General features: G+C 35.3%; 1 protein-coding gene across 2 annotated transcripts; it reads right to left on the bottom strand.

Moving 5' to 3' along the window:
• Positions 1–11,655: 11,655 nt before the first annotated feature.
• Positions 11,656–12,877, bottom strand: LOC113327527. Of its 2 annotated transcripts, none has more exons than XM_026574713.1 (2): positions 12,699–12,877; positions 11,656–12,551 (listed from the first exon to the last, which is right to left on the bottom strand). In XM_026574713.1, the coding sequence occupies exons 1-2, from the start codon at positions 12,799–12,801 to the stop codon at positions 11,791–11,793; spliced, it is 864 nt and encodes a 287-aa protein (XP_026430498.1). In that variant the 5' UTR covers positions 12,802–12,877; the 3' UTR covers positions 11,656–11,790. The 2 variants fall into 2 exon arrangements, with proteins under 2 accessions (XP_026430498.1, XP_026430499.1); XM_026574714.1 differs by having other exon boundaries at positions 11,656–12,476; positions 12,699–12,871.
• Between the last annotated feature and the right edge of the window lie 398 nt (positions 12,878–13,275).

The raw sequence follows: 13,275 nt of genomic DNA on the forward strand, positions 1-13,275 counted from the left end.
TAATCGGTGGTATATCCCAACAATTCTTATACAACAATTCCTTTCTTTTGTCGTTTTCGGACCATCAGTAGCCATTATTGTCAAACGCAATATGTCCAATTTTTGTTGATGTTATGTATTTGCAATTTTCATTTTTCTTAAATAAATAGATTGTGGAAAAAAAAAAGAACATAAGTCTTACATCTGGTCTAAGTTACTATATCCAAAATACTTCGGACACTTCTTCTGGCCTTAAGGGCGATTTCTATTCTTGCGGAAATCCTGGACATATGGCGGTTCACTGTAGAAACCGTAAGGACCTTAAAAAGAAAATATTGTTAATTTGGTTTAAAACAACAAAGATGAATTTTCTGGCAGTGTGTATGAAGTAAATTTGGTAACAAATGTGAGAGATTGGTGGGTAGACTCTGGTGCTACCAAACATGTCTGTGGAAACAGATATATGTTCACCTCTCATAATAAGGTAGGGGAAGGCGAGAAACTCTATATGGGTAACTCATCTGCAGCTTCAGATAGGAAAAAGCAAAGTTTGGCTCAAGCTCACTTCTGGAAAGACTCTCACTTTGAATGAAGTTCTTCATGTTTCGGACATCTGCAAAAAATCTTGTTTCTTGAGGTGTTTTAGATGATAAGGGTTTTAAAATTGTAATAAAATATTAGAAATGTGTTGTAACTAAGGAAACTATATTTATTTCCTTAATTAATTTGACAGTACATGCAACACAAATCATTTGTGAAGTGAGCTATTTGCGCAAGTGTGGTCAATGTATTCCTTAACTGTAATAATAATAACAACACGTCAGTTTTTTTCAAGGCTTCCAGTTGTAAGTGGTATGAATCTAATAGATTTGAATTGTACCTCAATATTAGATATCACATTCTTCTCACATAACATAGCAATTGAGGAGGACAAATCTTGACCACTCTTTACATATGAAGAGTTAGCCAAACTATGTTTTGCAATTGTCTTACGTGGAAATCATTATTAATCCATATTTTAATCGTTCCTATCGAAGCCGATCTAATTAGTCCTATAGAAAGTTAATCTTAAATTTTTGGCCTTATTTCTTGACCAAATTATTGAAATATTCTCAGCCATGTTCTGCTTTGTGTGATCTACCCATCTGAATCTACTATACCTTCTAACCCAGTGAGTGAAACCTATGCATATTGATCCATAATTTGATATTTTTTATTTGTAATCAAGAGGTATGCGATTTGAGAATGTAAATTATAAAAAATATTTTATAAACATCGGAGGCAAAATTTAGATTTATGATTTAGAGTTTTTTATGATGATTTTGATGAACAAACATAATTTTCAAACAAATATTTTAGAATGTAAATATATTTTCCCGGTCAATAAGGTTTTATATCGGGAATTGAGTGAAAGTACGTTGTTGTCTTTGTAGGTAGTGGTCGTGAAACAACTCGACATTGATGGTCTTTCAGGAAAAAGAATGTAATAGTACTTGATAGAGAGATAATGTTCTCTTACGCGGATACACCAATTTCCTTTATATAATACGGATACCGTTTCGGTGATCCAATAGTCATGATCATATTTTCTTATACGTTCCGGTATCATCCTCGAAATTTTTGGTTTTTTTCCTTATCAATCGTGCTAAAAACAACCAATTACATCTTTCACAATACAATGTTGCATGTTTGTGAAGATTTTTTTTTTACTCGGTCAATAAAACTCACTAAAAAGCAAAAACTATTATTATCCACTACTATTACCAACACCCACCACCATAAAAAACCATCCACCGCCACTATTTTTTCCACCAATAGTAATGTTACCGCCTCCACCATTCACAAACACCCGCCACCGTTAGAATTAGTATATTTTTTAGTAAAATTATTTATTAATAAAATTATGTATTTATGTTAGATTATTAAAGGGACATTTATAATAGAAATTTAATTAATCATTATGAACAATCAATGAGACACTAATTAATAAAACATTTAAAAATGGTTAAGTTGAACAAATCCCAGCAGTAAATTTATCTTTTCCAAGGACAAATCCTGACCACTCTTTACATAAACAAATCGATAATAAATAATATCATATGTTCTGATCTTGATTCGTGTTGTTCCTTTATTTATTACATAATATGGAAATTGATTGCACCAATTTTTTAAAACGAACATGTGGTTTATCGAGTTTATTTTAACATTAGAATGATCACCCACGTTTTATACTTTATAATATAACGTTACATATTGGCGTTACGAAATTAGCATAACATGTTTTTGTTCACCAATACCCACCACCACCATAAACCACCACCACCTAGCGGCAGAGCTAAGGGTTGACTAACCTGGCTCTAACCTCTTGAATTTTTTAATAACTACATAATTTTTTTAGTTTATATTATAAATAGTACTTTGTCCATATACATTTATGGTTTAGTCCACCAAAGTATACATGTTTCTTTTTAAAAAGTAGGCCTCCTCAATGTCAATTTTTGACTCCACCACTGCCACCATCACTGCCGCCCACCCCATGTAGTTTGTTGGACACAATTCTAATTTTCAATCACAAATACCATGTATGAGGTTTAGATTGAACAAAATGTCGTCAATTGATTAGTTTCATTTTTTTTACCGTGTATGTATTCTTTTTTTGTATTGCAATCAATTTTATTTTAACATTAAAAAATCATGATTATACGATATACTACCAAAGATAACAGGGATACCATTTGAGTGATCCAACTACGATCATGAAAATATTGTCTTGTATGATATCATTCCTAAAATATATGGTACCTTCATTTATCAAAAGTGTTAAAAACAACCAACCACATCTTTCACACTACGATGTTATCGATGTTGTAACGACAATATAAACTTATAATATTGTCCATCACTATTCACCAGCACTCACCGTCACTACTTCTTCCACCACAAATCAGGGGCGGAGCCAGGATTTTGAGGAAAAGGGGAGAAAAAATTCTTGGCAAGTCGGATACATGTGACAAATGGACTTTGTATCCCATTTTACAATAAAAGAACAAAAATAAATATAATTGTGCTTGGCTCCGCCCTTAACCACCACTAATCTTTCGGCCTCCACCTCTTCTACTACTCATTGTCGCCAAAAATGTGTATTGATATTATTTATCAAAATTAGTTATTAATAGAAATAAATATTATAATTAATTAAGAAAACATTTATAATTAAAAAATAATTAGTCATTTATTATGAGCAGTTAGTGAAATACTAATTAAAGAACACTTTATAATGAATAGATTATTTATTATGTGCAATTAGTGAATCACTAATTAATAAAGCAATTATTGATATTTAAGTTGAGCAAACCACCACCGTTGATTTATCATTTATATTAATTCCACCCAAGTTAGAACATTGTTAGAGGCCACTCTTATGACACAATAAGTTATGAGTTCGAAACTCTCTGTTATAATTTTTAAAAATGCATATCTTGACTTTATTATTCATTTTTCATTCATAATATTGGAATTAACGCCACGCGTGCGAGTTGTAGGGGGTGGTCAGGAGAAACACAACCCTTGATTTACCTTTGTCTGGACAAATCTTGACCACCACTAACACAGGAAAACTTAGACTAGCTTTGTTTGTACTAATGACTAGGATTTTCATTTTTACTCTTCCATTTTGTCTAGGATATGTAACTATCTAAAACTCGCAATAGTCCATGCATTCTTCATACATTGTTTATTTTAAACCGACAAATGTTGTAGTTGTTAGAAGACTACTTGATGAAATGCCCTATTCATATACTCAAATCCTTTTACCTTCTTATCTTCTACTCACTTCATGGCAACATCCTAACTATGTTGAATTATGTGTACTGTTGTAAGAACTTTTCATATGACAGAGTTTGTCATGACACAGATGTTTCTGGAATGGTTTTTCTCTATATTCAATCGTATTCAACCAAGAGATTACAACATACTCTTATACAAGATTACATCATATAAAAGGAAACAAAATAACCGAAAATATAAACCAAGGAATACACAATATATAAGAGAATAATATCAAAGATATCAAGGCGGTGTATATTCCCCCACACACACACACCCACCCCCAACCTCAAGATGGTGTTGAACACATCTTGAGGTTGTTAACCAAAAATTGAAGCCTAGGTGAGGGTAACGACTTCGTAAAGAGATCAGCAAGCTAAAATTCAGAAGAAACATAAGGAAGCTTAATTGTCTGTTGCTTGAAGTGATGGCATACAAAATGGCATTCGATTTCAATGTGTTTTACGCTCATGAAACACATCATTATGTGAAATATGAATGGCTGATTTGTTGTCACAGTAAAGTGGAGTAGAGCATGTCATATGAATTCCTATATCACTAAGGAGCCATCTTAACCAAACTATTTCTGAAGTTGTGTGAGCCATTGACCGATATTCAGCCTCAGCACTAGAGCGAGAGACAACTGTTTGTTTTTTGCTTCTCCAAGAAATAAGAGAGTTTCCTAAGAACAGGCAGTAACCTGTTGTTGACCGTATGTCAGTGATATCCCCAGCCCATTCTGAGTCAGTGTAAGACGGAGACGAAGATCTGATGTGGAGGAGAAGTGCAACCTTTGATACATTGTTCCCTTCACATATCTTAGAATACAAAGAAATGCAGCAAAATGAGAGGTGCAAGGAGCATCCATGAACTGACTTACGACATGAACAGCGTAACTAATATCTGACCTGGTGATAATCAAATAGTTGAGACTGCCCACAAGTTGACCGTACAAAGTTGGATTGGGAAAATATTTGCCATCAGTAGGACTGAACTTGACATTCATCTATATAGGAGTATCAACTACCTTACTGTCAGTTAACCCGGCATGAGAAATAATGTCTGAAGCATATTTGGATTGAGAAACGAAGTACCCAGCTGGAAATTTATCAACTTCGATACCAAGGAAATATCTAAATGGACCAAGATCTTTCATCTCGAAACATGAACTCAAGTAATATTTCAAGGAAGTGATACCATCTGTGTCATCACCAGTAATTACTATATCATCGACATATATGAGTAGAAGAACCATACCATTGTCTGAGGACTTGGTTAATAGTTCTGAATCATACGAACTTTGAGTGTAACCATGTCTAATAACAGCAGTAGAGGATTTTTCAAACCAAGCACGGGGTGCTTGTTTGAGGCTGTATAATGCTTTGCGTAGCCTACAAACTTGATTTGGCAGATGAGCAAGTCCTGGAGGTGGTCGCATATAAACTTATTCCTGAAGTTCTCCATGGAGAAATGCATTCTTAACGTCCATTTGGTGAAAGTTCCAGTTACGAGTTGAAGCAAAAACTATAAGAGCACGGACAGTAGTCATACGAGAAACTAGGGCAAAGGTTTCTTTGTAATCAACTCCATATTCATGAGTGAAACCTTCAGCAACAACACGAGACTTACATCGATCTAGTGTACCATCTTAGTTGGTTTTCACCTTGAAAACCAATTTTCTCCCTTCTACAGGCTTTCCTGAAGGTAAATCAATCATATCCCATGTATCAGCATCTTTGTGTGCAGTCAATTCATCTCCCATAGAATTTTGCCATTTTGGAATTGCTGCTTCTTCCTTGTAGTTCTTTGGTTCATAAACAGAAAGAATAGTTGTTAATGAACAATGATAGTTAGGAAACATAGCTGGAAGCCTCGATTACGAGGATGCAGTTGCTCTACTTCATTCACAAGATCGATATTCAAAGTTGCATTCTCAGGATATTCCATAGAGTGATCATAGACAACATCATCAGTTCTTGGAGTGGTTTGAGAAGTGGATTCAAGAATAACTGAGTTCGGAACTAAGATAGAGGGATCTGATGGTGGGAAATCTAGATTGGGAGAAGCTGAATCATCAAAAGGATCTATATAAATGAAAGTTAAGGAAGATGACTTACTATTAGGAAGAGACCAAAATGGTATCTTTTCCCAAAACGTAACATCACGAGAAACTCTTAACTTACGACTCTCGGGGTCATAACATCGGTAACCCATTTGCTCAATTCCATATCCTAAAAACACACACATTGTATTTTTTTTGCTAAGCTTACTGTATTCTCGATTTGTGAGAATAACAAAACAGGTGGATCCAAAGAAACGTAACTCAGAGTAATTTGGTTTCTTTTTAAACAAGCGCTCATATGGAGATATTCCTCCTATAACAACAGTTGGAATTCGATTTATTGTGTATACTGCAGTGAGGACAGACTCTCCCCAAAAGTTGGAGGGAACGGAAGAGGATAGGAGTTGGGTTCTAGCAATTTCTACAATGTGTCGATGTTTTCGTTCAGCAATACCATTTTGTTCAAGGGTTTCAGTACAAGATAGTTGAAGAAGAGTACCTTGAGATTTGAGAAATTCTTTGAAGGGGTTGGATATGTATTCACCTCCTTGATCTGCACGAAATACTTTCATGGTTTTTGCAAACTGAGTTTTGATCATTTGAGAATATTCAGTATATATATTCTTAAGATATCTGATCTTGAGCTAAACAAATATACCCAAGTATAGCGAGCAAAGTCATCAATGAATATGACATAATAAAGATCTCCTCCCTCAGTAGCAATGGGAGACTTTCCCCAAACATCAGAGTGAACAAGATCAAAAGGTGCATGAGATACAGAATTACTTTTATTAAATGAAAGAGCAGATTGTTTACCAAGTTTAAAAGAAATGCAATATGGATCTCTGTCTATTGGAACACTACCTAGTAATCCTTCATCGATCATATATTTGAGAAGGGAAAAAGAGACGTGGCCTAACTTAGTAAGCCAAGAAATAAAAGGAGAGGACTCTGAAGTGAAAGAAGTGGATGCAACAACTGCAACACTAGAGTTCTTAGGTTGTCTGGGAATAGCAAGTGATTCTAGCAGGTACAAGCGACCAAATCTATGGCCTATCACAACTTCCTTCTTTGTCTTGGAATCATGTATAACACAGCCAGATGAAAAGAAGAAGATGTTAAATCCTTGATTACATAATTGACCGATGGAAATAAGATTCATCTTTATTTCATGAACAAATAGAACATTCGGTATTTGTATCTTATCTGTAACCTTAACATGTCCAATATGGCAGGCTATTATTTTTGATCCATCCGTTGTGCGGATTTTCAGTGTTACAATAATGTGAACAATCTCAAAAAGTGTAGAATTGAATGTCATATGATTTGAGGCACTGGAATCAAGAAACCAAACAGTTGTAAATATACCTGAGGGAACCGAGAGAGCAGCACTTTCTGTAGAATTGTTACTAATTGAGAGTGCTTGTTTAAGCATCTCCTAAATCTCAGCAAGGTTTTTGTTTGCAACTGGCTCATGCGATTTCTCCAATGCTGGTGCAGCAATGATAGGACCAGCAAATTGCGAAGGAGAAACATTTGTTGTTCTCTTTTCTCTCATATTTCTAGACGATGGAGACGTACAATTATGCACAGTATGTCCAAAATCTTTGCAATACTTACATTGAGGTGTGCCTGCTTGTATGCTCTTCTAACTTGTTAGACTTTGGACAAGGTTTTGGGATGGTATGGTTACAGTGTGCAGTTCTTTTCGAAATGCCCAAAATATTATAGTTGTGACACTGCACATGAGACAAGTCTCGATAGGATGAAGGATTTCTCTGAAAATTAAAACTTGAAGGAGAAACAAGTACGATTGCAACATCTGGTTTGATTCCTTCACGAGTTTCTTCAGCAATAAGTTCAAAAAGTGCAACTTCTAATGTTGGGAGAGGAGATCGATGGATAATTGACGCTCTAACTGATTCAAATTCTTCTCTTAACGCCATAAATACTTGGACAAGCCGAGACTCTTCTCTATATTTCTTCCACAACTCTATGTCAGCTGTCAATTTTGTTTCCATGAGAGCCAGTCGGTTCCAAATTAGTAACATCTCTGAATAAAAGCCAGTCACATTCTGATCATGTAGTTGTTTCAACAAACGAATGTCTTTTTCGAGCTTATACCTTTAATCAAAATTGATTTGAGTGTACCTCTTCTCGAAAAAATCCCACGCTTTTTTCGCTACATCGAAACTGGTTAACTGCGTGCTAATAGAAGTGATCATTGTGTTGCTGATCCAAGTGAGGATCTTATGATTGTTGATTTCCCATTTTTCTATAGGATCTTTTGTTGGTGCCTCCTTACCCTGAGTGCTTCTGCTTGATTTAGGACACTTCTCTTTGCCATCAATGTACTTCCTTATACTCTTTCCTTTGAGAAAACTTCTCATCAAAAAGGACCAATGATTATAGTTGGTACCATCTAGCTTGACAGTAATGGGTTGGATATCTTCACGAGACATTATAAAAACATGATTTCTGGAATAGGATATGTGAATATAAAAAGAACATGATCAATATGAAGAGGGATATTGATGATACCTCACTAACTCTGGTTTTGATTTACAGCGGAAATGGATTTCAGATCGATTCTGGCTCTGATGCCATGACAAAGTTTGTCATGACACATATGTTCCTGGAATGGTTTCTCTCTGTATCCAATCGTATTCAACCAAGAGATTACAACAGACTCTTATACAAGATTACATCATAGTAAAAGGAAACAAAATAACCGAAAATATAAACCAACGAATACACAATATATAAGAGAATAATATCAAAGATATCAAGGCGGTGTATATTTCAACATGGTATCAGATCCAGACCCCTCTCAACGTCACTCGTGGTTCCGTGGTTTCCATACCACTTAGTATCCCCGCCAGTATACGTCCGTGGTTTCCGTACCACTCCGTATCCCCGCCAGTGTGTGTCCTGGCTTCCGTGCCACTCCGTCTGTGCATACCTAGTCATTGAAGGGGGGTGTTAAATAGTACCACATCGCCTAGGGCATCCTAGGTCTTGCACTAAGCCTTGTATAATCCTAACCTTACAAGTCGATTTTCGAGGTTAGTTAGTCCCGAGAATTTCTAACACCATACAAATGACGGGCGCATGTTACATATGAGTGACACTGTACGTATACATTGATTCATTTAGGATAACTGAACATTTTTTGACAGCCACATTCATTACCTACTATAGTTGGCTCGAAATTGGAGATTTACAAATGTTCCCATTATGAAGTACATAACCTGTTATACGTAAAGAAGTTCAAAATAATTGTAAAGAAAAAGATTACGAAAAGTAAGCAAGATATCCCAAAAAGGAGAGGAAAAAGGGGCGGCGAACATCTCAACCTCCCCAAACCCAGTAGAGCCTAAAACATCTTTTAGAAAAAAAAAAAGAAAACGAAAAAAAAACGAACAAAACATGACGAAGTTACAAAAAAAAAAAAAAAAAAGATCTGAGTCAGCCTAAAACACTTACTGGATCCTTCCCCCATATGGCATGCTTACTATGAATTGTGATGGTTCTTACCAATATATTGATAAAACTGGTGGTATTGGTCTAATTATTCGAGATTGTGCAGGTACCCAATTGTCAGCAAGGTGCATCCACCTAGGAGATGTGAAAAGTGTGGAACATGCATAATGCTAGGGACTTTGGGAGGCAGTCAAATGGGCGAAGGAACTACAGCTACAGAAAGTGTTGTTTGAACTGGATTGCAAAGTTGTAGTTGATGTTGTTAATAATGAAAATTACTCCACAGAATGGAGGCTCTTAAACTTAGTTAAAGATAAAAGTCATCCTAGCAATGTTCTTATGTGCCAAAGGAAAGAAACAAGATAGCCGATGCATTTTCCAAGCTAGCTAGAGTAAATAAACTCAACCATCTTTGGAACGATTGTCTTCCATCCGAAGTTTTACCTCTTCCGTACGAGGATGCTCATTATGTATCAGTTTCCTAATTCATAATTAATAAAAACTTTTCTTGTTCCAAAAAAAAACAGTTCAAGTTTTGATGTCTTCTGTGAGACTCTTGAATCTCGCTGTCCCATTTATGAAAATAATGTCGTTCCGGCATTTACAAATACACAAACAAATAGCAGCCGACAACAGTTTATGATATTAGTTTGAAGATCATACTCAACCATTGAATGATTGTATATGTTCCCCCATACTTCACTGTTTTAGACTTCAAATCCATATGGGTTTTTTTTTGTTTCGTTTCAGGATGAGGGAGAAAGCATAATGATTTACCGAAATATAAAATGAGTGCATTCTGAAATATAAAACCTCACAATCTACAGGTCTTAATTTCTACGGTTCATTTTCAAAGTAATGTGATATTATGTGTCTCAGAATACGCTCATTTTTTGTAGGTATGTATAACTCGGTCAGAGAAACCTATCCCCAAAATATTAACTTTAAATCTGTTACTTTAGATTTTTATTCGTAAAAATGACGTCCAACATGTGAGATAGTGTGATAATAAAAGTATGAGGGGATCCCTCCCCTAACTCCCCTAACATGACATATCAACTACATGCGAGATTTTTGTTAGTACATTAATTTGAGATTACTAAACGATTTATATTTTTCTCAACTGTATACACTACGAATGGGCGGATATATATCTCAAGTAACAATCGATCTGCGCAGTCAGAAGACAAAATCAATGAATTTCTGGGAGTTGATAAAGAAACTATGGCAACTATTATATGCTTTGAAAATTTTGCATGTTTATATTTTTCTCAACTATTATAGATTGCCAATTGTTTTTCTTTTTTGGTTTATTGCATGTTTTATGTGTAGTTGAGTTGGATTTATTTTAATATACTCATATTAAATAAAATTGACTTTCAAAAAACATGGGTTTATTCTTTTTTCTCTCTCTTCTTTTTCTTCATCTTCTCTTTCTCAAAACAAAAAAAAAAAAAACTCAAGAGCCATCTTTCTCAGATCTGGTTTAAACTGATCAAGGACTCTTTTTTTTAAAAAGTTTTTGATAATAGGTAATTATATAAGATGTTTTTACATCATTTTTGGCGTCTTTTGACATATTTCTTCGTCGTTTTGGGATGATTTTTTTTCGTCGTTGTGGGGCGAGTTCTTCAAATTGTAATGGCTGGTTCGTGGCTTGGTACTCTCGATTCAAAAACACCAACGATTTATCACGATATCGCGCATCTATGTTCGTGTGGATCGACAATTTTATGGGCAAATCACTCCTTTGTTTTAGGAGCATCTCTTATGGAAGAAGAATATAATCAGATTAAATGGTCGGAATTCGTTTCCAGATATACCATCGTCTCTCCCTTATACATAAAGCTTTTCTGGATATCTTTGTGGTTTATCGCACTTTCTCTTCGCAGTCTACTTGTAATTGATGTCCTTGTTAGTATTAGGGTTTTCATTATCTCTTATTTTGATGTTTTTGTTATTCTTGTAAGCCAACATGTAATCACTATTTTGATTTGAATGCATTGAAATACGTTGATTGTCAAAAAAAAAAAAAAAAGGATTTATTACAAAGAAAAAAAAAAGAAAAGAAAATGGATTTATTGTAAAACTAGGAAAGAATAATACTCCCACCGTCCTAATTTACTTGCCTAAATTGTGTTTTTTTTAGCAAACTAGTATATTAAACAAACAATTTGAAAGATCGATGGTGTATGTGAAAGTTATTTGAATTTCTTTTCAAGTTTTTGCAAAATCCAATTTAAAGCAAGTAAATTAGGACGGAGGGAGTAAGTAAAGGATACAACAATAATAACGGGAGACAGCACTCAAAAAGAAACACTCCAAACATATCTGCATGCGCAAGGCCATAAGTTAGTTTATACATGCGTCCATAGACTAGTTATTACAAAACAAGGAGAAATAACAAACACAGGGATAATTTCAAGATTTCAAGGGGAATTCTAGTTCTTTTCCTTGGCCCACTCGACTGTGATAACACGGCCCTTATAAAGGAGACCATTGAGCTTCTGAATTGCCTTTTGTGCATCTTCCTTGTTCTCAAAGGCTACCGCCAAACCTTGATCTCCCTCAAAATACAATCCAGGCTCAAAAACACAAGCAAGTTCCCCAAAATTACGGCACAGCCATGATATGTCTGACCTATCAGTGCCTCCTGCGAAGTTTCTAAAATGGAGAGTGCTATGGACATACTTCCCTATCGTCGGGTTAAAAACTACTAAAGGACAATATTTATCCGAGTGTTCATCAATCTTCCCACAATACCTGCACTTGGTTTCCTGGAGGTCTGGTGCATTATCTTTCAAAGCCCACTCGACTGTGATAACGCGACCCTTATAAGTGGAACCATTGAGCTTCTGAATGGCTATTTGTGCATCTTTCTTGTTCTCAAAGGCCACCAAACCTTGATCTTTCATGCCCTTAATTTCAGGACCAGCAGCACGAGCAACTGTCCCGTAATTACTGCACAGCCAATCCAACTGATCCCTGTGGGTATCTTCTGAGAGGTTTCTAAAACGGATAGTGTTTTGGTCATACTTTCGTGACCTACCATAAATTCCAGAACGACAATCTTCTGTCCGATGATCACCAATCTTCCCACAATTGTCGCAGTTCTTGTTTTGCTCACCTATGTTTTCAGTTATTAATGAACCATAGATTAGGGGGTTTAATCGATTTACGGGGGATTGGGGGAAATTAAACCCTAACAAAATTTAGATTGGAAAACAAATTAGATATAAAGCTAACAAAATTAAGATCAATATTAGGGTTTTTTCTATTAATTAGGTGGAAAACAAGAATTTCAGAAGAACAAATTAGATGACGAGAGAAAAGGAAAAGGAAAACGAACCAAGATCCATATCTTCAGCAGCTTCGCTTCCATCGCTCATCTTTTGTTTCTTTCCGGGATGAGCTTCCTTCTCTTGATGAAAACTGCTGGTGGATATCGACATGACTAAATGATCAAAAAGAGAGATTATTAGGGATCGGATTTTTATCGTTTTTTCTTTTTGTCGATCGATTGAGAAATAGAGATTTGCTTCTGTGATAGGGGAACTTAGGCGCAGGCCCAGAATTTTTTTTTTTTTTACCGCCAGGCCCAGAATTACTTTTCCCTGTAGTCGCACCCAATATTATTTAAAATTATTAAAAACGTGCAGAATTCCTCAATTACCCTTCAGCGGTTCTGGGAAGTTTTATTAACTCCCAAAAACGGTCGGAACCATTTCTTTTCTCTTCTTCTCATTTTTTCTTCATCCGTTCTTCTCATTTTTTCTTCATCCATTTTTCTATTCCTATTCCTCCATAAACACTGTAACGGATGATTGATTATTGAAGTTGATCAAACTCTAAAAATCAATTTCAAACTCTAAAAAATCTTAACCCTAGAATTCAGTAGAACCAAAATGGATGAAACACCGACAAAA

Source organism: Papaver somniferum, unplaced genomic scaffold (assembly GCF_003573695.1).
Source record: "Papaver somniferum cultivar HN1 unplaced genomic scaffold, ASM357369v1 unplaced-scaffold_102, whole genome shotgun sequence".
In the NCBI taxonomy this organism is placed as follows: domain Eukaryota; kingdom Viridiplantae; phylum Streptophyta; class Magnoliopsida; order Ranunculales; family Papaveraceae; genus Papaver; species Papaver somniferum.